Source organism: Schistocerca cancellata, chromosome 1, assembly GCF_023864275.1.
Source record: "Schistocerca cancellata isolate TAMUIC-IGC-003103 chromosome 1, iqSchCanc2.1, whole genome shotgun sequence".
In the NCBI taxonomy this organism is placed as follows: domain Eukaryota; kingdom Metazoa; phylum Arthropoda; class Insecta; order Orthoptera; family Acrididae; genus Schistocerca; species Schistocerca cancellata.
This window is the reverse complement of record NC_064626.1, coordinates 590,874,239-590,896,390: the sequence shown is the minus strand read 5'-3', so window position 1 is coordinate 590,896,390 and position 22,152 is coordinate 590,874,239. Positions and strand designations below refer to the sequence as shown.

Here is a 22,152-nt window from a genome sequence, read left to right as displayed (position 1 = left end):
GCCTGACAGAGGGTTCAATGAAACACATTCTAGCTGTCTCTCTACCGTTCCACTCTCAAACGGCGCCCGGGAAGAACGAGCACGTGCGAGCGCAGATTTCTCTTATTTTATCGTGATGATCACATCTCCCTATGTAGGTGGGTGCCTACAGAATGTTTTCGCAACCGGAGGAGAAAACTGGTGATTGAAATTTCATGAGAAGATCCCGTCGCAACGAAAAACACCATTGTTTTAATGACTGCCACTCCAATTCACGTGACCGAGCGAGGTGCCGCAGTGGTTAGCACACTGGACTCGCATTCGGGAGGACGGCGGTTCAATCCCACGTCCGGCAATCCTGATTTAGGTTTACCGTGATTTCCCTAAATCTCTTTAGGCAAATGCCGGGATGATTCCTTTAAAAAGGGCACGGCCGACTTCCTTCCCTAATCCGATGAGACCGATGACCTCGCAGTTTGGTCTCCTCCCCCAACACAACCCAACCCAATCCAATTCACGTATCATGTCTGTGGCACTGTTTCTCCTACTTCGCGATAATACAAAACGAGCTGCCCTTCTTTGTACCTTTTCGATGTCATCCGTAAGTCCCACCTGATACGGATCCCACCCCGCACAGCAGTACTCCAGAATATGGCGGACAGCGTCGTGTAAGCAGTCTTTTTAGTAGACCTGTCGCACCTTCTAAGTGTTCTACCAATGAATCGCCGTCTATGGTTTGTTCTACCCATATTATCCATGTGTTCGTTCCAATTTAGGTTATTTGTTATTGTAATCCCTATGTATTTAGTTGAATTTACAGCCTTCAGATTTCTGTGACTTACCGCGTATTGAAATTTAGCGGATTTCTTGTAGTACTCATGTGAATAACTTCACATTTTTCGTTATTCAAGGTCAATGGCCCCTTTTCGCACCATACAGATATCTTATCTAAATCATCTTGCAATTCGTTCTGGTCATCTGGTGACTTTACAAGACTTTAAATGACAGCATCATCAGCAAGCAATATAAGACGGCTACTGAGGTTGTCTCCTATGTCGTTAATATAGATCAGAAACAATAGAGGGCCTATAACATTTTCTTGGGGAACGCCGGATATTACTTCTATTTTACTCGATGACTTTCCGTGTATTACTACGAACTGTGACCCTTCTGATAGGAAATCACGAATCTAGTAGCACAACTGAGGCGAAATTCCATAGGCACGCAGATTGGTTAGAAGACGAAAGGCTTCTTGAAATCTAAAAATATGGAATCAATTTCACATCAGCTGTCGATAGCACTCATTACTTCACGAGTATAAAGAGTTAGTTATGTGTCGCAAGAACGATATTTCCTGAATCCCTGTATTTCCTGAATCCCTGCTGACTATGTGTCAATAATTCGGTTCTTTGAGGTTCTTCATAATGTTTGAATACAGTATATGTACAGTATATGTAATTCAGCGGATTACACCTACTTCCCTTTTTGGGTACTGGTGTGACTCGAGGAAACTGACCAGAATCTCTTTGGGTTTTCTTCTAGATTTCGAGACAGAATTTGATTGCAGAAGTTATTAAAACCATCTCGCATTGAATTACGCTCCATATTTCGAACTTCTGTAAAACATTGGTAGTCTTGGGGATTTCGCGTTCTTTTAAATTTGGCATGCTTTTTTCGCTGCTTGTGGAACAGCGATCTGACCCATTTTGTCTACCATGGGGGATCAATACCATCATTTATTAATTTATGCGGTATATATCTCTCAACTGCTTTCGATACAATTTCTTTGAAATCATTCTACAACTTTTCTACACTTACATGATGAGGCCGGTAGGAGTGAAGATCGTCTCTTAAAAAGGCGTTAAGAGCATTTTTATCAGCTTTTTTAAACAGATATACTTTGAGTTTCTATTTCATGGTTGTAGGTGTTACAGTATTCAGCCTGGCAACTGCCTTGTGGTCGCTAATTCCTGTATTCGTCACCATACTCACTATTTGACCACGATTATTTCTTGCTAAGAGATGAAGTATCCTTTCGCAACCATTTAGGCTTCGAGTGGCCTCATGTTCAAAATAGGTTTGTGAGAAAGCATCCTGTACAATTTCGGATGAGTTTTATGCCTCCCGCATATCGAGGGTAGATTGAAGTCACCACCGACTATAATTTGATGAGTGATGAACGTATTTGAAATGAGAGTCAAGTTTTCTTTGAACTGTTCAACAACTATATCTTCTGAGTCGGGAGGAGGAGGGGGGGGGGGTCGGTAAAAGATCCAATTAAAAGTCTAGTCCGATTTTCACGGATCTGCGACGAGAAGGCGATCCAAGAGAGGCTGTTACGCGCCGGATTCCGGGGCGCAACTGCAAAATTGCACAGTCGGACGAACAAGAAGCAACCGCCGCTACACATAGTCGTCGTTCAAACTGCGACGGATGGCGGCGACATCTTCGGGCTAAGGAAGCTCTTATGCTTTTCTGTGACCACCGAAACTCTCCCCCTTGGTATGGACGCTGAGCCCCAGTGGTTTAGGTGATAAGTTGAGGGGCATGTGGCTAATTACTGCCGCAGGTCTCCGCAGTGCGTGAAGTGCGGACGAGACCCGCACCTGTGACGGACGACGAGACGCGGCGCCAACTTGCGCTCGCTGCGGAGGGCCACATGTGGCCAACTGGCGTGGCTGGCAGTCTTTTGCTAGCGACGGCTCCGCTGGGGACAAGGCGCAAACCGAGCAGAAGCGACGATGACGCAGCCTAACAAAGACGGAACTGAGAGTTGAGAAGGTAGCTTCCACTGCCCGTAGACGTCCGGAATACCGCGCTAGTGAGAGTGGCGCGGGGGACCGGCCGCCGCCGGTAGCACACCAGGCGCTGCAAGCCGCGGGAGGTGTTCGCCACGCTGGCGGCCAGGGCGGAGGATGCGATTTCGGCCTTCAAAGCCGCCACGGATGGAGAGAGGGCAGCTCTGAAGGCCACCCTTTCTGCAGAGACGGAGGAACCATACAGCAAGCTGCGGCAACTGCGCTCGCAGTTGGGACACGATGTCCGTGCGGACGCCACAGGGGAACGGACGACACCTGCCGCCGCTCCCCTCACGGAGAAGCTGGCGGAGAAACACAGCGCGACGGACGCACTGAAGGCAAACACTGGTGCTGCCGCAAAAACACGGAAACCCAGTGGCTCCGAGCAGCTTTGCTCCGATGAGTGGGTTGCTACTGCTATCAAGACGCTCGAGGGCATCGGCTACGTCATCCGCTACCCAGTGGACTTTAGGCAGCGTCCCTCACTCTTCCTGTCAGCGCAGCCAACGGAGGAAGAGTGGTGCCACTACGCGACCGAACGTGTCCGGTCGTTTGGCTACGTACCACGCCTACCACACACCGCTGGGCGATCTGGGTCTAACCCGGCGCCCAGCCACAACTGGCGCAGCGCTGCAGGAGTGTCCCACAGCTAACACAGCAGCACCGCACCGTAAAGGACTGACCTCTTAAGACGAAGATGGTCTTGACACGGTATTCGCTTGTATGATACCCTCTATCACTATAACGTATCCTTGTATGACTTGTCGCAGTCAGCAAGATATCAGCTACTGCTTTTGCTATCCGACCCAACTATTGCAAAGGCTTTTTTTTCCCCTTGGCACTTCCTCTCTCTCTCTCTCCTCTCTCTCTCTCTCTCTCTCTCTCTCTCTCTCTCTCTCTCTCTCTCTCTCTCTCTCACACACCTCTCTCTCTCTCTTTCTATCGCTTCTCCCCCCCCCCCCCCTTGCCGATAAAACCGCTCTACCCTTCTTTCAATTTTTGACCAAATTAAAACCTCATGGTCAAGAGAAGCCAGGATTCGATTACGATTGTGGACGGGGCTGTAATCAGTTACTATTGGTTGCCTTTTACAGTTACACACATTTATTTTTAAAACAGTAGTCCCAGACTCAACAATAAATAAAAAATGCCACACGATATTAATGAAGGAATAAACTAGTGTGTAAATGATAGTGTTTTCAGTGCGTTACAATTTAGCAAATCACCATGAAATACAGATACAAATAATGTTTAAAAACTCCACTGTGATCACGGCTGAAGGCCTTACACGCCAAGAATGGCAATAAATTAAGAATGTTTAAGAACTCGCTGCAATTTACAACTTACAGGTATTGAAATATTAAAAGATAAGTGGCCACAAACACAGTAGAAGGTATCAGACGCCTGGAGTGGCAGTAAATAAGGTTTTAAAGCTTACTGATAAAATAAAAATATAAAATTTTTTTAGCAAATGATCACAATCACGGCAGAAGGCCTTACTCGCCAGGAACGGCAATTATATAAAAAGATTTAGAGAACCTGCTGTAAAACAGCAAATACAAGCAAAGGTTAATTAAAATGAACAAGCAACTGCTCACCAAATGGGTGAAATAAGATGATGGTGAACCTTGTAACACAACGCATATACTGCTAGATTAATTCCAGAAGGCGACTAGAACTATTAACAAGACATACATAACCTTTAATGTAGGCATTGCTAGGTATTCTAATAAATAATAAAAAAATAAAAAAACAAGGACCAGTCACAGACGGTACTCCAGGAATCGACCTCCGAGAAGGTCCGACAACAAACAGTTTCGCGTGCGATGAGATAGGCAGCCAAGAGTTGCATTCACTTCACAAGATGGTAACTCAGTGCAGTGGCAGTCTAACGAGTGACTAACGACAATCTTGCTGAAGCTACCTGACGTCCCATAAACCAAATGCCACGATGGAACAATAGGCCAAAGGCGCAACCGGCGGTCTGCACTACGTTCTCAGAATGCTGTGTTTAGAGCGCCCGGAACGAGAAAGGACCCACTACCAAATTTCCGTCCGATTCCAAAAACCCGAAAATCTGTCCAAACATGTCACAGTACTGAACACCAGACAAACTAACAGTAACTAAAACCCCACTCGATTTGCGTGGGAGGCAAAACTGAAATATAACCAACCAGAATCAGCAACCACACGTCAGTGCGGAAACAATCCCAAAGTGAGCCAAAACCAAGTACCAAATGAGTGACATCACATTCATTAGGTACACAAATGCACACTGAACTCACTGTGACAAGTCTGACGATAGTTGGCAGAATGAAACAAATCTCTTCGCTGCTTTATTAATTCACAGTTGAGTAACCACACCATCTAATTACTGAGCCATGTGCTTTTAACACAGCAGGGTCTTCAAGTACTAAGCGGTACGCAGATCCACCAAACTGCACCTGATGGTGCGATGATAATTTGTCACAACATGACATACGTCCTACGGGGCCCACACGGGTGACTGACTCCGCTCTACTTGGATTGAAATGCACTCAACTTAAAGCTTGCTGGATCCGGTTTACGACGAAGTCGTGCACCCTTGTGACCACAGCCCTTCCATCCGGAGGTCCATGCGTGCCGCAAGTGGTCCCGGCGTGTTCTGGCACTGCGCGGACCTGGTTTCTCCTCCTGAGTCGCCACCGAACTGCTACACTCACACGACACGGTAAAACAACGACGTCGCCCCAAAGATAGGGCAACGGTTACTACATATCGATAACCGCAGCTGCTGCCACTAGCGGACAGGCAACGCTTGCGAAACCAAGTGGGGCCAGTTAACACGAGAAGAGAACAAACAACCGCAACCATGCCAACTAAACGATACCGTCTGGCCTGCAACAGAGGGCAGAAACCTACAAACAGCACCAACGCGAGCCGCAGCACGGCTCACAGATGAGTGCTTATTAACGGTTAACCTTAACCAGAAATACGCAATCACGACAGTACCCACATCCTGCGAGACCTTGCTTTAGTGAAAGCTAACCATTATGCAGAGCTGGAAATAGATTTTTTATGGTGGCCATTACGCTGGCGTGGGCGGGGGGGGGGGGGGTCCACCTGTTTTTTTAAAGTAACCTCAGGAGGCGGCCGTGCCTATTACCTGCATAAAGAGCGCATTAAGAGACACAGTGTAACAAAAGAAGAATGAGAATTAAAAACGCAAACGAGTAGAGCACTTAAGATGGCAAGGCACCACAAGTGCCATAACTACAAAAGAAACGAGATCCAGACATCCCCTAAAGTCAAAATCAGTCAGACAATCAGGAGCTCAGTTGGTCAGCGCAACTGACGAAGGTGACACGTCTGATGGCCGAAATATTGTGCCCATTGCACACTACGAACTGGCAGTATTACCCGTGCACTGTTCGATTTTACTGACTTTTACAATACAGTCTGTACGGTTGTAGGGCAAATTATGTTTTATACTATGATGTGCTAAGGCTGATTCAGCCCCAGTAACATTTTTTTTTATCACTGCAAGGTGAACTATAGACGAAGAAGCAGAAGCAGAGTCCTGAAATTAGTGAAGAAGCCTAGAAGTTGTTTTATCATTCCTGATTTATACTGATGATGTTTTGTTTTCAGGTGTTACTTAATCTAAAGCTAACAAGAATAAACAGTTCACCTCACCCACCACCAACCACCTGTACAGCCAGCCTTCATAGCTATAACATTATATATATACATACATCACAACACATGCATGCACTAAGGATTTTTACAGTAACCAGACCCATTCCAACTGAATAAATTGTAAATACAAAATCAAATAATTTGCACTTTCCTTTGCATTCGTTCTGTTGATCATTAGTTAGGCAAACACCATGTTCCACTACCCATCGACTTTTATGCTTCTGCAATTGCTTTCTTTTATGTATAGTCGTATCAACCTTATTGGGGAATTTTTAGGTTAATATATTCACTATCTATTTCATCCGTTTCACGATCAAGGTTACGTTTTGTAGGTGTACAGGGAGTGTTTAATTCACTAAAGTTCTCTTTATCCATGATTCACTATTAAATAAAGCTATAAAACCCAATAATCGATGTTTGTTGCACTCAATCCTACTCACACAAAAGAAAAATTGAAACACGTAGTACAAGGATTACCATCGCTACAAAAGTGCTACAACTACGATATTGCCAGTGCCAGTGTTGTTAAGAAGAACGATGCAGTGTTTTTTTTTTTTTTTTTTTTTATCCGGTGATATCGGGCAGGGGCTTCCAATTAAAATATCCTCTACTATACGGGAATTACATAATATATGTGTACACGTTGTGACGTAGAAACAACGACATTTGGAAGCCTGGGTCTGGCCGTGATTGGTGCACGGATAGTCAAAGCCGTTGAGGCGAACGCTCGCGTATAGCGGAGATCCGGGCTCGAGTCCCAGTCTGCCACAAATTCTCACTGCCGTCATTCTCTTATACAGCTGATAGCTGTTCATATTTGCAACTGCGAACACATTTCATGTACAGTATTACAACTGTCAGATCACTGAGGTTGATGATGATGTTTGGTTTGTGGGGCGCTCAACTGCGTGGTTATCAGCGCCCGTACAATTTCCCAACCTTTGCTCAGTCCAATTTCGCCACTTTCCTGGATGATGATGAAATGATGAGGACAACACAAACACCCAGTCATCTCGAGGCAGGTGAAAATCCCTGACCCCGCCGGGAATCGAACCCGGGACCCCGTGCTCGGGAAGCGAGAACGCTACCGCGAGACCACGAGCGGCGGACAGATCACTGAGGTTGGAAGCAGTCGTCTCGTAAGGGCACCAAAATAATAAAAAAATAAAACACAAGGACCAGTCACAGACGGTACTCCAGGAATCGACCTCTGAGAAGGTCCGACAACAAACAGTTGTTACTCACTTCACAAAGTCTAGGAGTCAGCAGTATTTAGTTGAAAAGATTGTGATTTGAAAAGATTCTCATTCTATCTCAACTGGAATTTTGAGAATATTGACAATTGTGGTCAGACTGCGGTCGGAAAGGAGAACCCAGTTAATACTTCAGATACCTGACCAATTAGTTGTAACCTGAATTATTTTTTAACGATTTACGTAAGGTGAATCCTATTAAATATCAAACGGTGTGAAACAAAGTACTTTCACGTACTTTATTGTTCTCGAGAACAATTGCCCGAAATAACGTACAACACATTATTAGATACGAGCGATAACATATCGGAAGGGTTACTAGGGTGCTAGATGCCGCTATGATTGACACTAGATCCGATTCGGCCGGGAGTCATATCACCGCATCCAACCTTGATTTAGGTTCACCGTGGCTTTGCTGGATCGATTAACACGCATACAAGCTATTTTGAAAAGAACTCGGCAGACTTCCTTCGTCATCCTTGTCCTAGCTGACCTTGTACATCGTCTCTGAGAGCTCATCGTTAATAGACAGAGGGGTCTTACACCCAACGGAAAGCGATTGTCTTATGGTCTTCCCCCGTGCTCAGTGGCTTCACTGCTGGCGGTGTGTGAGAATTACGACTTAAGTGTATCTTCTTCTTGTAGGTGCCTGCAATGGATGTGTGTGTGTGTGTGTGTGTGTGTGTGTGTGTGTGTATGTGTTTCTGTGGTAAATCATGATGAGGGAAGGGACGGGTTTAACCTGTTCCAGCATGTGGTCTATTCCCCTCAAGTAAAAAGGGAACGTACGCAGCCAAGGGGCGAATCGCAATTAGCAGTGTCAGAGACTCTGATTCCCAAGACACTCTTCTCTGGAGAGGTTTAGAACGTGATTCACATCGTTGCTGGAAAGTCTAGTGCTCGAAAACTTTACTCCAAACCCTTTCCTCAGGGATTTGAGCAGGTTACTTCAGAATGGAATACAATCTTGCGTTAGCGACCTTGAATACGGGATTACGGAGGTGAGACCTGTGGTTGATAGGACCTTTAACATTATACTTCCTTTCTTGGAAGGCTAGATACATGTGTCGATGGAATTAGGCTAGACTTCGACTATACCTTTGTTGTTTGTTACAAAGCTGTTTTCCGAACGATCCCGCAAACAATATTTATGGATCAGATCCGATTTATAATGGTCACGTAAGGATATGAACCTCAGTCCTTCCTGTACTGCATAAATCGGCGCCTGTTGCTGCAACATCTTGTCCCGGGCACTGGCTGCGTACAGGACTGGATTTCCTGGGCCTTCGGCGGCCCTGTGCTCTGCCACCACTGCAGGACTACTCGTCGGGATCAAGCTGCCTTCTTGTTCTCCGGGCATCCCACGAGCCCACTAGGGCCCGCGCAAACAGCTGTACCCGTCCGTCCTCTAGTACGGTGTTTGGAGCTGTGTCGCCTCGCCATCACTTGGTCACCTCACCATCACGTGGTCACCTTCACCGGGACAAGATACCGTGCCGAATCTGCTACGGCCTTTGCTACTCGAGGAGTCCATGGGGCATAACACAGCATCAGTGGGGCTAGGTAAGCACTGTCATTGACTGGAACCGCGCTGGGAGGACAAATGTAACGGCGTATTTGCCGCAATCGCTGAGTTCCCAGAGACTAACACTCGTGCCCAGTAAGACTGAATGGTTGTAAATAATACTTAAACAATAAAGGACCGTGGTACCATGGGCTGCCATTATCTGTTGCACCCATTTCCATCATCTCGATACCTTGTCACATCCAGAACCCAAGTCCAGCGCCGCCATGCTAAGTGGAAGTTACGATATCCTAGATACACACACGAGGAGTTGTATGATATCAGCCTGTGTCAGGCCATCTTCTCACATTTTTATTCCTGTTTAGATAATGATAAGCATTTGTCTTGCCTGCCATCTTCATTCTCTTTTTTTATTCAGACGATGCTTGCTTTTCTTGGTCAAATTACTTTCACGCTTAACTACTTGAGTGGTAAGGAGCACTAATGCACTTTTATTTCAATTCGATTCTGGGGAAACCTGTCATTAACTGAGTCTACAAGATCTTCTGTATCTTGTTGCTTTCGGCTCATGGGAATCACCAACTTCGGGGAACAAACAGCGTTTCGCTTGGGACAGGCGCGCTAATGGCGATTCAGAAACAGAGATCGCTATTAAAAAGGGACTAAACACCAGTACTGGCTGGCCAGACTAATTTGGGGCTCCGGAAGGACATTAGGGTTCCGCTGGACGGTCAGCCTCAACGCCCTATTCAGACAAAACAGAACGGAACGTATGGGAATCTGGGGAGGGCGACTACTTGCAGAAATTACCATTTCGTCCCGTTGTCGGACAGCACTCCAAATTTCTGATGTATTGCCACGGCTGCCCCTGTGCCGTACTTAATCCTCGATTAAATTGCAAGCCTCTCTGTGGTCTCTCCTAAAATGAGGGCATGCGAAGCAGTTGATAGTGACCCTCCCGTTAGGATATAACACTCGGCTGCTTTTTTGGTGCTATTCAAGAGGAGTTGACCCTGTACCCACACTAGGTTTCACCTCCACGTGTCGTCATCATACAGATCAAACTTTGTACACACATCAGTTACAATTTCTTACACTAAGCAAAGTGCAGATACGACACATAAAGTGCGGCAGAACAAAACTCATACGATTAGGCAGCTGAACACCTCCTTGGCATCACCCAGCCAACAATGGCATACGACTCTTTCTTTTCTTACTTGAAAGACATAAAGCGATAATGATGAGAGGATCACTGTTTAATCCAAAATGGGATCCGCACTGAAGTGAAAAAAGTAGTGGGATACCTCCTAATGTCATATCAGACGTCCTTTTGCCCGGCGTTGTCCAGCAGCTCGACGTGGCACGGACTCAACAATAGTTGGAACTCCACTGTCCCTTGTTGCCTCTATAGTCGTCCATAATTGCGAAACAGTTGCCCGTGCATGATTTTCATCTACATCTACATCTAAATCTATACTCCGCGAGCCACCTTACGGTGTGTGGCGGAGGGTACTTATTGTACCACTATCTGATCCCCCCTTCCCTGTTCCATTCACGAATTGTGCGTGGGAAGAACGACTGCTTGTAAGTCTCCGTATTTGCTCTAATTTCTCGGATCTTTTCGTTGTGATCATTACGCGAGATATATGTGGGCGGTAGTAATATGTTGCCCATCTCTTCCCGGAATGTGCTCTCTCGTAATTTCGATAATAAACCTCTCCGTATTGCGTAACGCCTTTCTTGAAGTGTCCGCCACTGGAGCTTGTTCAGCATCTCCGTAACGCTCTCGCGCTGACTAAATGTCCCCATGACGAATCGCGCTGCTTTTCGCTGGATCATGTCTATCTCTTCTATTAATCCAACCTGGTAAGGGTCCCATACTGATGAGCAATACTCAAGAATCGGACGAACAAGCGTTTTGTAAGCTACTTCTTTCGTCGATGAGTCACATTTTCTTAGAATTCTTCCTATGAATCTCAACCTGGCGCCTGCTTTTCCCACTATTTGTTTTATGTGATCATTCCACTTCAGATCGCTCCGGATAGTAACTCCTAAGTATTTTACGGTCGTTACCGCTTCCAATGATTTACCACCTATGGCATAATCGTACTGGAATGGATTTCTGCCCCTATGTATGCGCATTATATTACATTTATCTACGTTTAGGGAAAGCTGCCAGCTGTCGCACCATGCATTAATCCTCTGCAGGTCTTCCTGGAGTACGTACGAGTCTTCTGATGTTGCTACTTTCTTGTAGACAACCGTGTCATCTGCAAATAGCCTCACGGAGCTACCGATGTTGTCAACTAAGTCATTTATGTATATTGTAAACAATAAAGGTCCTATCACGCTTCCTTGCGGTACTCCCGAAATTACCTTTACATCTGCAGATTTTGAACCGTTAAGAATGACATGTTGTGTTCTTTCTTCTAGGAAATCCTGAATCCAATCACAAACCTGGTCCGATATTCCGTAAGCTCGTATTTTTTTCACTAAACGTAAGTGCGGAACCGTATCAAATGCCTTCCTGAAGTTCAGGAATACGGCATCAATCTGCTCGCCAGTGTCTACGGCACTGTGAATTTCTTGGGCAAATAGGGCGAGCTGAGTTTCACATGATCTCTCTTTGCGGAATCCATGTTGGTTATGATGAAGGAGATTTGTATTATCTAAGAACGTCATAATACGAGAACACAAAACATGTTCCATTATTCTACAACAGATTGACGTAAGCGAAATAGGCCTATAATTATTCGCATCTGATTTATGACCCTTCTTGAAAATGGGAACGACCTGCGCTTTCTTCCAGTCGCTAGGTACTTTACGTTCTTCCAGCGATCTACGATAAATTGCTGATAGAAAGGGGGCAAGTTCTTTAGCATAATCACTGTAGAATCTTAAGGGTATCTCGTCTGGTCCGGATGCTTTTCCGCTACTAAGTGATAGCAGTCGTTTTTCAATTCCGATATCGTTTATTTCAATATTTTCCATTTTGGCGTCCGTGCGACGGCTGAAGTCAGGGACCGTGTTACGATTTTCCGCAGTGAAACAGTTTCGGAACACTGAATTCAGTATTTCTGCCTTTCTTCGGTCGTCCTCTGTTTCGGTGCCATCGTGGTCAACGAGTGACTGAATAGGGGATTTAGATCCGCTTACCGATTTTACATATGACCAAAACTTTTTAGGGTTCTTGTTTAGATTGTTTGCCAATGTTTTATGTTCGAATTCGTTGAATGCTTCTCTCATTGGTCTCTTTACGCTCTTTTTCGCTTCGTTCAGCTTTTCCTTATCAGCTATGATTCGACTACTCTTAAACGTATGATGAAGCTTTCTTTGTTTCCGTAGTACCTTTCGTACATGATTGTTATACCACGGTGGATCTTTCCCCTCGCTTTGGACCTTAGTCGGTACGAACTTATCTAAGGCGTACTGGACGATGTTTCTGAATTTTTTCCATTTTTGTTCCACATCCTCTTCCTCAGAAATGAACGTTTGATGGTGGTCACTCAGATATTCTGTGATTTGTGCCCTATCACTCTTGTTAAGCAAATATATTTTCCTTCCTTTCTTGGCATTTCTTATTACACTTGTAGTCATTGATGCAACCACTGACTTATGATCACTGATACCCTCTTCTACATTCACGGAGTCGAAAAGTTCCGGTCTATTTGTTGCTATGAGGTCTAAAACGTTAGCTTCACGAGTTGGTTCTCTAACTATCTGCTCGAAGTAATTCTCGGACAAGGCAGTCAGGATAATGTCACAAGAGTCTCTGTCCCTGGCTCCAGTTCTGATTGTGTGACTATCCCATTCTATACCTGGTAGATTGAAGTCTCCCCCTATTACAATAGTATGATCACGAAACTTCTTCACGACGTTCTGCAGGTTCTCTCTGAGGCGCTCAACTACTACGGTTGCTGATGCAGGTGGTCTATAGAAGCATCCGACTATCATATCTGACCCACCTTTGATACTTAGCTTAACCCAGATTATTTCACATTCGCATTCGCTAATAACTTCACTGGATATTATTGAATTCTTTACTGCTATAAATACTCCTCCACCATTGGCGTTTATCCTATCCTTGCGGTATATATTCCATTCTGTGTCTAGGATTTCGTTACTGTTCACTTCCGGTTTTAACCAACTTTCCGTTCCTAATACTATATGCGCACTATTTCCTTCAATAAGAGATACTAATTCAGGAACCTTGCCCTGGATACTCCTGCAGTTTACCAATATTACGTTAACTTTTCCTGTTTTTGGTCTCTGAGGACGGACGTTCTTTATCAACGATGATAATGTCCTCTCTGGTAAGCCGTCAGGTATTTTATCGTTTCGCCCAAGGGGGGGTCCCTCTAACCTAAAAAACCCCCGTGTGCACGCCACACGTACTCTGCTACCCTAGTAGCTGCTTCCGGTGTGTAGTGCACGCCTGACCTGTCTACGGGGGCCCTACAGTTCTCCACCCAATAACGGAGGTCGATGAATTTGCAACCATTATAGTCGCAGAGTCGTCTGAGCCTCTGGTTTAGACCCTCCACACGGCTCCAAACCAGAGGACCGCGATCGACTCTGGGCACTATGCTGCAGATATTAAGCTCAGCTTGCACTCCGCGTGCGATGCTGGTTGTCTTCACCAAATCAGCCAGCCGCCGGAAGGAACCAAGGATGGTCTCAGAACCCAAGCGGCAGGCGTCATTAGTTCCGACATGTGCTACTATCTGCAGCCGGTCACACCCAGTGCGTTCAATAGCTGCCGGAAGGGCCTCCTCCACATTACGGACGAGACCCCCCGGCAAGCACACCGAGTGCACACTGGCATTCTTCCCCGACCTACCCGCTATTTTCCTGAGGGGCTCCATAACCCGCCTAACGTTGGAGCTCCCTATAACTAATAGGCCCGCCCTCTGTGACTGTCGGGACCTTGCCGGAGAATCGGCCACTGGCCCAACAGGCGAGGCATCCTGTGGTGGCTCGGAAACGATGTCATCACCACTAGGAAGCACCCCGTACCTGTTGGAAAGGGGTAAGGCAGCTGCCACGCGGCCAGATCCCACCTTCGCCTTTCGGCCAGGCACGCGCGAGCCCACCACTGTCCGCCATTCACCCTGGAGTGATGGCTGACCGGTAAGATGCTCACTGCCGGAAGACGCAGCGACATCAGGGGTTCCATGCGATTCCAAGGCCACCGAAGTAGGCATAGGTCTCACCACAGTTGCCCCAACGCCACTACGAGCCGACGCCTGCGCCTCGAGCTCGATGAGCCTAACAGACAAAGCCTCCACCTGCCCCCGAAGAGTGGCCAATTCTCCTTGCGTCCGCTCACAACAACCACAGTCCCTACACATGACTATGTTTATCCTACCCTATACGGTGACAAATTCCCAAGATAATCTTCTGATGAGCTACTCTGATAATCAAGAAACACTCACTGAAATACGAGACGCAAAAACTACGCTAGGTTTTCCCAGAAAAACCATTTAAAAGCTAAGCGCAGCAAATAAGTACAAAAACGCTTTATACAAACAGTACTCGCTGCTGCTGGTGCTCTCGCTCTGGCTGTCACAAGACAATTTCGTGCATGAAGTACCCTCTCCATTATGTCCTATAAATGTTCGTTGGGATTCATGATGGGCAATCTGAGTGGCCAAATCATACACTCGATCTGTTCAGAATGTTCTCCAAACCAACTGCGAATAATTGTGGCCTGGTGATATGGCGCATTATTTCATATAAGTCCCATAATTGTTTGGGAACATAAAACTCTTTTCAGTCAACGATCGGCTCAAATGGACCACAGGACCCAGTCCATTTGATGTTAACACTACCCATACCATTATGGAGCCACCAGAAGCTTGAACAATTGCCTTGTTGACAACTTAGCTCCATGGCTTCTTGAGGTCTGGGCCACATTCGAAACCTCGCATCAGCTCTTACCAACCGAAATCGGGCCTCATCTGACCAGGCCAGGGGTTTCCAGCCATCTAGGGTCCAACCGTTATAGTCACGAGGTCAGGAGTGGCACTATAGGCTATGTCATGTTGTTAGCAAAGGCACTCACGTCAGTCGTCTACTGCCATAGTCCATTAAGGCCAAATTTCGCCGCAGTGTCCCAACAGATACGTTTTTCGTACGCCCCACATTGATTTCTGCTGTTATTTCATGCAGTGTTGCTTGTCTGTTAGCACTGACAACTCTATGCATACGCCGCTGCTCTCTGTCGTTACGTGAAGGTCATCGGCCACTGCGTTGTCCGTGGTGAGAGGTAACGCATGAAATTGGATGTTCTCGGCATACTCTTAACACTGTGGATCTCGGAATATCCCGAAAAGGAATGTCCCATGCATCTAGCTCCTAATATAATTCAACGTTCAAAGTCTCTTAATCCCCTTAGTGTTGACATAATCACGTCCGAAACTTTTTTACATGGAATGCCTGAGTACTACTGACAACTTCACCGATGTACTGCCCTTTTATATCTCGTGTACGCTACACTACCGCCATCTGTATATGTGCATATCGCTATGCCTAGACTTCTGCGTTTGTCTTCAGATTACCATACGAATAATCCATCTCGGGTCGTCCCTCTCTATTTGTGGAGACGCAAAGAGCCTCAAAATATCTGGAAAATGTGGTGACTGACTAGAGTTCTGTGAAGCATTCAAAGTTTCGTAAATTATTGGCGTTACCTTGGAGAGCATTGCTTTTATTAAAATGAAGCTTTGTCACAATGTATCATTAGATTAACCATCACCTACCTGCAGGAGCGTCTGCCTTGACAAGGAGTACGTTTTTCCAACTGTTATCTCCATCGGCTGTGAAGCCCTGAGCATGAAGGTTAGCACGGAGCGCTTGAAACGTGCGCTACCATCTGGCCAGTTGCAGCTGAACGCAGAATTGGTCAGACGCTCGCTCTGGAAAAGAACAAGGGAAGATTGGATGCTGTGAAATCTACATATTCTATTGGTGGTAAACAAAGAGAATTCAGTTAATACCGGCATATAGAAACCTTATTGGACGAGTAATTTAAAACTTACAAAACTTTTTACAGTGGTGAATTGACTTAAATAATGTTAAGTTTGATAATCCATAGCAATGATAAGGTTGACTATCGATTACCACCTTGTCAAAGATAATTTTAATAGGAAAGAGGAGGCTATGAAACTTGGCGATATATGGACAGTGGCTCTACAAAATTGCTAACAATTTTTATCTTTGAAAAGGTGGTAATCGATAGTCAACCTTATCTTTGCTATGGATTATCACTGCTCATCACGTGTCACCTGAACCACGCCCACCTTTCTCACAATATATAAGTCGCTCTCAGACACCCGACCAGTCAGTCGGCAAGACTCAGAGGAGCAGCGCCTCTGAGGAAGTCCAGCGCAGTTCTGGACGAAACGTAAGAAGCAGAAAAGTTCTTGGACCACGACCTCACATCCCGGAAAGTATATCAACAGCCATGTCACCCGGTCGTAAAAGCCTTCATTCTACAATGTTAAGTTTTTCTTCCGCCCATTAGACTACGTCGCCAGTACTCTATGAACAAGTAAACGGACGATTTTTTAATACAAGTTCAGTGTGAGTTACTGCGTCGAGAGATGTGGAGCAACAAAAACAACTGGACTTGTATGAAGAATTTAGGTCAACCCTAGCAGTGCAACCTGCATAAACAGGGTACTTAACAGATAAATGCCTCCAGTCGAAACACCTTTATATTGATGAACGAAATAGAAAATGGAGCAAAAGAAATGTCTGCAGAGGGACCAAACACTTCCGTATAAAATGACGTACGCGTACGGCAATCCGGTATTAAATCCTATCATTGAAATCGTCTATCACACGTATTAATACACTCCTGGAAAAGGAAAAAAGAACACATTGACACCGGTGTGTCAGACCCACCATACTTGCTCCGGACACTGCGAGAGGGCTGTACAAGCAATGATCACACGCACGACACGTCCGCCGCTCGTGGTCTCGCGGTAGCGTTCTCGCTTCCCGAGCACGGGGTCCCGGGTTCGATTCCCGGCGGGGTCAGGCATTTTCACCTGCCTCGAGATGACTGGGTGTTTGTGTTGTCCTCATCATTTCATCATCCAGGAAAGTGGCGAAATTGGACTGAGCAAAGATTGGGTAATTGTACGGGCGCTGATAACCACGCAGTTGAGCGCCCCACAAACCAAACATCATCATCATCATCACACGCACGGCACAGCGGACACACCAGGAACCGCGGTGTTGGCCGTCGAATGGAGCTAGCTGCGCAGCATTTGTGCACCGCCGCCGTCAGTGTCAGCCAGTTTGCCGTGGCATACGGAGCTCCATCGCAGTCTTTAACACTGGTAGCATGCCGCGACAGCGTGGACGTGAACCGTATGTGCCGTTGACGGACTTTGAGCGAGGGCGTATAGTGGGCATGCGGGAGGCCGGGTGGACGTACCGCCGAATTGCTCAACACGTGGGGCGTGAGGTCTCCACAGTACATCGATGTTGTCGCCAGTGGTCGGCGGAAGGTGCACGTGCCCGTCGACCTGGGACCGGACCGCAGCGACGCACGGATACACGCCAAGACCGTAGGATCCTACGCTGTGCCGTAGGGGACCGCACCGCCACTTCCCAGCAAATTAGGGACACTGTTGCTCCTGGGGTATCGGCGAGGACCATTCGCAACCGTCTCCATGAAGCTGGGCTACGGTCCCGCACACCGTTAGGCCGTCTTCCGCTCACGCCCCAACATCGTGCAGCCCGCCTCCAGTGGTGTCGCGACAGGCGTGAATGGAGGGACGAATGGAGACGTGTCGTCTTCAGCGATGAGAGTCGCTTCTGCCTTGGTGCCAATGATGGTCGTATGCGTGTTTGGCGCCGTGCAGGTGAGCGCCACAATCAGGACTGCATACGACCGAGGCACACAGGGCCAACACCCGGCATCATGATGTGGGGAGCGATCTCCTACACTGGCCGTACACCACTGGTGATCGTCGAGGGGACACTGAATAGTGCACGGTACATCCAAACCGTCATCGAACCCATCGTTCTACCATTCCTAGACCGGCAAGGGAACTTGCTGTTCCAACAGGACAATGCACGTCCGCATGTATCCCGTGCCACCCAACGTGCTCTAGAAGGTGTAAGTCAACTACCCTGGCCAGCAAGATCTCCGGATCTGTCCCCCATTGAGCATGTTTGGGACTGGATGAAGCGTCGTCTCACGCGGTCTGCACGTCCAGCACGAACGCTGGTTCAACTGAGGCGCCAGGTGGAAATGGCATGGCAAGCCGTTCCACAGGACTACATCCAGCATCTCTACGATCGTCTCCATGGGAGAATAACAGCCTGCATTGCTGCGAAAGGTGGATATACACTGTACTAGTGCCGACATTGTGCATGCTCTGTTGCCTGTGTCTATGTGCCTGTGGTTCTGTCAGTGTGATCATGTGATGTATCTGACCCCAGGAATGTGTCAATAAAGTTTCCCCTTCCTGGGACAATGAATTCACGGTGTTCTTATTTCAATTTCCAGGAGTGTAGCTTAATGCCTACAATTTCAGCTTATGTACGATGTTAAGTATAGCACAGACTGTAGCAAGTGGATTTTCAAACTTTAATTGTGGAGGAAGGTAATGATAGAAGTTCTTTATAACGTAAAGTTTTCAGAGAGGAGGCGATACTAAGTAATAACGAATAGTAACTGCCGCATTTCAGAATCGCGGAAATCAACTAAAATCCACGAGAACGTTTATGGTTTCTAGAAAGTGAATATTTAGTGTGATCTGGTGCTTGGTCGTCGAGTCGTTAGGGCTTCCTTATTCGTAGAACTCACTATCAGTGGTTTATTGGAAGTTTATGTTTACCCACAGATTGAAATTTGGAAAAAGTAAATAGGAAGAAGATTGTTTTAATGCAGAAAAGAGCTCATTCACATTCCTCGCTATCGAAACGGTCTACTGTGTTGCCTGGCAGATAATTCAGAGCTCAAAAACCTTGAGGTACACCCCGTACTATACAAGTGTGGCATATCGTACACTATATGAAGAAACGTACTACATCAGTCAGTGAACGTTAATTTGTGATGTGTTCAGCCATCGCCTTTATGACGGCTCGAACTCTAATAGCGACACATTCAGTTTGGAGTTCGTCTGTTGACGAAAGACAGCCTGTTCTTCGTTACAAGAGAAGGTAGGAATGTTGTATGTTGGGGTCTTGAGCGAAGTCGGCGTTCTAACTTGTCCCTTATATGTTCCATCAGGTTCAGGTCGGAACATTGGAAAGGCTAGTCCATTTGAAGAATGATATTGTCTGCAAAACATTCCCTCACTCTTGCTACTCCATAACAGTACACATTGTCGAACTGATACCAACAAACATTGTCTCTGCACTGTTCCTCTATTGTAGAATGTAGAATGCGTTCGTATCCCCCCCGCATTTAGCGTTTTCTTGCGCGCAGTATGGGGACCACACCCTAACCGCGAGAAACAGCCCCGTATCACCTCATCCGCACGTTACTGTTGGAAATACACATGATGACAGGTGATTTACTCCAGGGTTTCGCCAAACCCAACTGTCACAGAACATGGTGTGGTTCATCACCCCAAATCACTTGTTGTGATCATCCACTGCTCGGTAGCGTCGCTCTTTATACTATGTTAATCGTCGCTTAGCATTGATTACAGAAATGTGTGGCTTATGAAGAACGTCTAGACCGCTGTAGTTCCTTCTTTTTAATCCATTCGCAGAGTCATTATGATATCAGGAGTGCTTGTAGCACACTGGAACTCACGAATGATGCTTTACGCATTGGTTTCATGCGAGTGTTCGATGGTCCTTGTTTGCCAAGACATGAGATCTACGTGACTGTGGTTTAGCTGTGGCTATACCTCCGCGTTTCCGCTTAACAATCACATATCCAAAAACTGAAGGCTGCTTTAACACGTAACTGAACTCTCCTGAGCGACCAGTTCTACTGTACCTGTATCTTCACTGAGCACACAACACGCCTCGCCTCCTCTTGTAGTACTGTCGGGGCCAGCCCTAGTGACGTCTAGTGGTCAATTCCCAATTACGTAAGGGTTACCAGATAGTTTTTCTTATTTTGAGTACGTACGTAGGACAAACTATAAGAACTCTCGAAGAAAGATGCAGGGATTACAAACGTTGCACACAATTCCAGCAGGCAACTAGTTCAGCTGTCAAACAATAAACTGGTAACCAAGATTGCAGGAATTTTTTTTGTTCCATGATTACCGGTTTCAGCGAAACTAAAGCCGCCATCGTCGGATCCGATGATGGTGGCTTTAGTTTTGCCGAAACCGGTAATCATGGAATAAAAAGAATTCCTGCGAGCTTGGCTACCCGTTTATTGTTTTACAAATGTCTACATCGCTCCCACATGAGCACAATGTGCTCCCTACAAAATAGTTCAGCTGTCGCCGAAAATTGCCTTTCAGTGAGCACAAAGATACCACACCATCGTCGTGAAACCGGCGACAAACTTCAGGGAAGGTGTATTGAGGGAGGCAGTAGAAGTTAGATTGGCACATACTTCCATTGACAGAGAAAGAGGCCTTGGATTAAGTGCAGCACAGGAATCGGCTTATAGTTCGGCGAAATACACCGGAAAACTCCTCAATAGCTCTCTGCTTTCTCGCCTATTGAGTATTTTTTGGAGAATGGCAATCCTTACAGTTTTCTTATTCGTAGGTTTGTTAAAAGCGCTGGCACAGAATTTATGTTGGTTCTGTATTTCTGTTGAACGACTCGTCCTTTAAAGACGGCTACGACGGCACGCAGTGTGTGCAGTTCGTTTACAACGCCTTGAACGGGGGCTATCTCTTGGTCGGCTGAGGTCGGTAGACATCGGTCGATTTCTGGCCGCGTGTGTTTTGTGCCCGGCCGCTGAGAATAACAGCGATGTAACAAGATAATTATTGTGTATACAGGAAACATGATTGCGAAGGAATTGTTGTGCCGTGTCGTGCTGAACCAGAGTTCACCAGCAACAAAATCAGTAATCCCCTGCCCCCAACAGCTGCATTAAAAAAAATCGAATTCTCATTTTAGAAACAGCATCAGCAGTTCTGTTTTAAGAAAAGTTAGTTGCTCATGCATCTCTATGACGACGTGTCTACTGAAATGTGTGTCGTACAGTGATAAATTTTGATAGTATATTCAATGGTATAGAAGGCCATTGTCTGCAAAATATTTTCCGAATAGAGTTATTAGCAAAGAATTGATTAAACGTCATGTCTAATGCTGAAGCTTTACCACAGCTAAAATGTAGTAAGCGGTAAGATTTTTCTTTTCATTATTTTGTGGTGGGTGTCAACGAAAAAATTTTCGGCGACGTTCAAAATTGTGTTTGAAGTTGTTTTCAAGCCGCCAAATGCTACCGTTCTCAAACAATCGATGAGTATACGCTGGTTAAATTTCGCGCCATAAGTTATGCTGCCTCGATGCATACACACAGTTTCTAACATAAATACGCATGATTGTGTTATATCTTTAACGTAAGACTGTATCTCTTAATGAGTAGAATACAGTCCGTTCCAGAACTGTGTGAAATACCGCCCGTGAATGCCGTTAGTAAGACAACCTCCAGCCGGAAACGTATCTTGTGTACCGTCTTAAGTCATTTAGTATTACAGGAGTGCATACCAAGAAGGATGGTCGATATCTAGTCAAATCACAGGAACAATCTTTTGAAGCAATGAAGTCCATCATACATGGGCTCTAAAAGCCTTAGGAGCTATGAGCACTTCTTCATCTACGGCTGCATGAAACAAGTATCTTCTACTATAAGCTCTTTGTTTTCCACATTTAGGGAAGAAATAGTAATGGTCAAAACAAGAAATAATTTTTTAATAAACATGGTCTCTAAAACGCATACCTTCAGACATATGACCACTTTTTTCAGTAG

At 46.0% G+C, this 22,152-nt stretch overlaps 1 protein-coding gene across 1 annotated transcript in view; it reads right to left on the bottom strand.

The window, feature by feature from the left end:
* Positions 1-22,152, bottom strand: part of LOC126088285 (odorant receptor coreceptor-like) — a 121,014-nt gene that overhangs the window by 30,854 nt on the left and 68,008 nt on the right. The window contains exon 6 of the mRNA XM_049906448.1: positions 15,995-16,150. Coding sequence (XP_049762405.1) covers positions 15,995-16,150 — 156 coding nt within the window. The remainder of the gene's footprint in view (positions 1-15,994; positions 16,151-22,152) is intronic.